The 2,816-nt window shown below is 37.4% G+C and overlaps 1 protein-coding gene across 1 annotated transcript in view; it reads left to right on the top strand.

Moving 5' to 3' along the window:
• LEMD3 (LEM domain containing 3) overlaps window positions 1-2,816 on the top strand; it is an 87,115-nt gene that overhangs the window by 30,808 nt on the left and 53,491 nt on the right. The window contains exon 3 of the mRNA XM_005872694.2: window positions 2,495-2,532. Within this exon, the coding sequence (XP_005872756.1) occupies window positions 2,495-2,532 (38 nt within the window). The remainder of the gene's footprint in view (window positions 1-2,494; window positions 2,533-2,816) is intronic.

The raw sequence follows: 2,816 nt of genomic DNA, 5'->3' as shown, positions 1-2,816 counted from the left end.
GAGGGGCTGAGGGCCATTTTCAGGCTGGCGGGTGACTGAAGCTCCCAACTGCTCCTTTTTTTCTTTTTCTTTTTTTTCTATTCTGGGCCAGCTTTAGCTCTGAGGCCTCGCTGCTGAAAGCAGGTTTCTGGCCTTTACCTTCTGTATTTGATACAATGTTGCGGTCCGGCTGGCTGAAGCCCGGCTGACTGAAAGCCGGTTTCTGGGGTTTTGTTTAGCTTCTATATTTGCAACATAGTTGCTTAGAGTTGCAGCTGAGAGGCCGGCAAGTCAGGCGGGGAACGTTGGAGTCTGCCATCACTGGAGCAAGCAAGCCTCCCTGTTCGCTTCAGTGCATGGCTGCCGGCCGCCATCTTGGCTGACAGTTAATTTGCATATTGCCCTGATTAGCCAATGGGAAGGGTAGCGGTCGTACGCTAATTAGCATGTTTCTCTTTTATTAGTGTAGATGGCTATTATGCAAAGTATTCCTTTGGGAGTTCGATCGCTTGCTATGATGTGCTCTGACCACCAGGGGGCAGCACAGAATGAAGGAAGCCCCCGGCCAGCAGTTGGGAGGCCCCAATCGGCCCTGATCACTGGCCAGGCCTAGGGACCCTACCCATGCATGAATTTTGTGCACTGGGCCTCTAGTACTTTCATAGTGATACTTGATGAGCTAGGTTTTTATTTAATAATCTTGATAAAAAAATACTTTTGTATATAGTAAAAAAATAATGCTATCGTTGCTTTTTTCCATAGACATTAAAACCAGTGTTTAAGAATTTTATGTTTTAATATTTTAGACTTATAAAGAGCAAATAAAAGACTTGTTTTTTAGTATTGTTTGACCAATTTTAATCAAATTTCTAATTTTAACTAGATTGACAGGGCATCTTTTGGTTTATTTAACTAAATATAGCTTTATTTTAAATTGTTCAGATGTTACATGAATAAAAATGAATGTTATTAAAAAGAGTCTTTTTAGTTCAAGCATGTTCCAATTCTTAACATTTTATTTAATCTTTAAGCTATATTTCTCCTTCCTTCTATTCCCCCTATTGGGTACTTTTGGTCTTTCAAAAATTTTTCTTTCCCAGTATTAAAACTTTGTTACTCTATAGAAAAATATTGTTTAAAAAATCTATTAGCAAAATCCCTGTAGATCAGCGGTTCTCAACCTGTGGGTCGCGACCCCTTTGGGGGTCGAACGACCCTTTCACAGGGGTCGCCTAAGATCATCGGAAAACACATATATAATTCAATATTGTTTTTGTGCTTAATCACTGTGCTTTAATTATGTTCAATTTGTAACGATGAAATTGGGGGTCACCACAACATGAGGAACTGTATTAAAGGGTCGCAGCATTAGGAAGGTTGAGAACCACTGCTGTAGATGATAGCCGGATACATTTTTTCCCTTTTTAAAAATTTTTCTTATTGTACTTTGTTAAACTGGTCTTACACATGAACTTTCTCAGAATCAGGCAGTTCCTGGTTCCTGTGGGACTTCCTGTTTTCTCAAATTAAAATAAAAAAGCACCTCAGAAAGGAAACCTGGTGAGTGTGAAGTACTTTGTAGGCTCAGTCTTAGTTGTGACCTGGATTATAGAGATCCAGGTATCAAAGCTTTGACTATTTTTAGATGTGATTTAAAAATAGATGATAAGGAGGATTTCCTAAATAATAATCATGAGAGATGCTACATAATTCAGCCATAAACTTGTTGGTATCTTTCCTGGAGGATGGGTGAGTATAGGGAGGTTGGATAGAAAGTGGTTAATTCTTTCCTTATAATATTTATCGGAAATGCAAAATTGTTTAGTACTGAGACATAATTCTTAAGTACTTTGATCTGTATATTTTTTTCTTGCGATTTTCCAAAATATTAGCAAGGATTAGGAAGGTTTTTTTTAAATTATTAGAAGTCAGAATTCTAAATTATTCATTTTTAAAGCATGTTGTAGACTGCACAAGTAGTAAGTGCTTTTAGAAGTGTTTTGAAGAGAAACCAAGTTAAAGAGGAAACAAATGATTCAGTCATTAACAGTAACAATAGGTAACATGTATTAAGTGTGTGAGACTATGCCAAGCATTTTTTATGATTTATCTCATTTAATCCTCACAACAACAATCTAAGGTAGGTGCCATTGTTACATCCTTTCTTTATAGAAGAGGAAACTACAACTTAGAGTGGCAAAGTAGATGTTAGTTCAAGGTCACGTTGCTAGTAAGTGATGGAGCTAGGACTTGAACCCAGCAGCTCTGACATCAGAGCACCTGCTATTACTATGGAGAACACCACAAATTCAGAGTGAGAATGGTAAGTATAATAAGTCTGAAAAAATGCTTTTCCCAACTGTTATTATCATCAGTTTGTTTTACATTTTATTTGCATGTTTATATTCAGTTTTAGCAAAAAACATGCTGGCATTTCAGAGGACTTATTTAGGGGGATTCTAATTTTCATTTTTAAATTATGCTAATAGTTCTCTCTCTTTTTTTTCCTTGATAGTAAAAAACCCCTTTGATGAAACATTTGGAACAATACAAGTAAGTAAAAGATGATAATACTGATATTTTGTCTCATGTTTTATATGGTAAAAGTATTACCAACTAAAAATAATAATTTTTAAAAGGTTCTTGCTTTGGCTGGTGTGCTCAGTGGTTAAAGTGTTGGCCCATGCACCAAAGGGTCTTAGGTTCAATTCCTGGTTAAGGGCACATACCTGGGTTGCAGGGTCGATCCCTGACCTCTGTTGGGGCCCATGCAGGAGGCAACCAATCAATGTGTCTCTCTCACATTGATGTTTCTCTTTCTCTCTCTCTCTCTCTCT

This window comes from Myotis brandtii, unplaced genomic scaffold (assembly GCF_000412655.1).
Source record: "Myotis brandtii unplaced genomic scaffold, ASM41265v1 scaffold389, whole genome shotgun sequence".
Classification (NCBI taxonomy): Eukaryota; Metazoa; Chordata; class Mammalia; order Chiroptera; family Vespertilionidae; genus Myotis; species Myotis brandtii.
The sequence above is the reverse complement of the archived record's forward strand: the minus strand, read 5'-3'. Positions and strand labels throughout refer to the sequence as shown.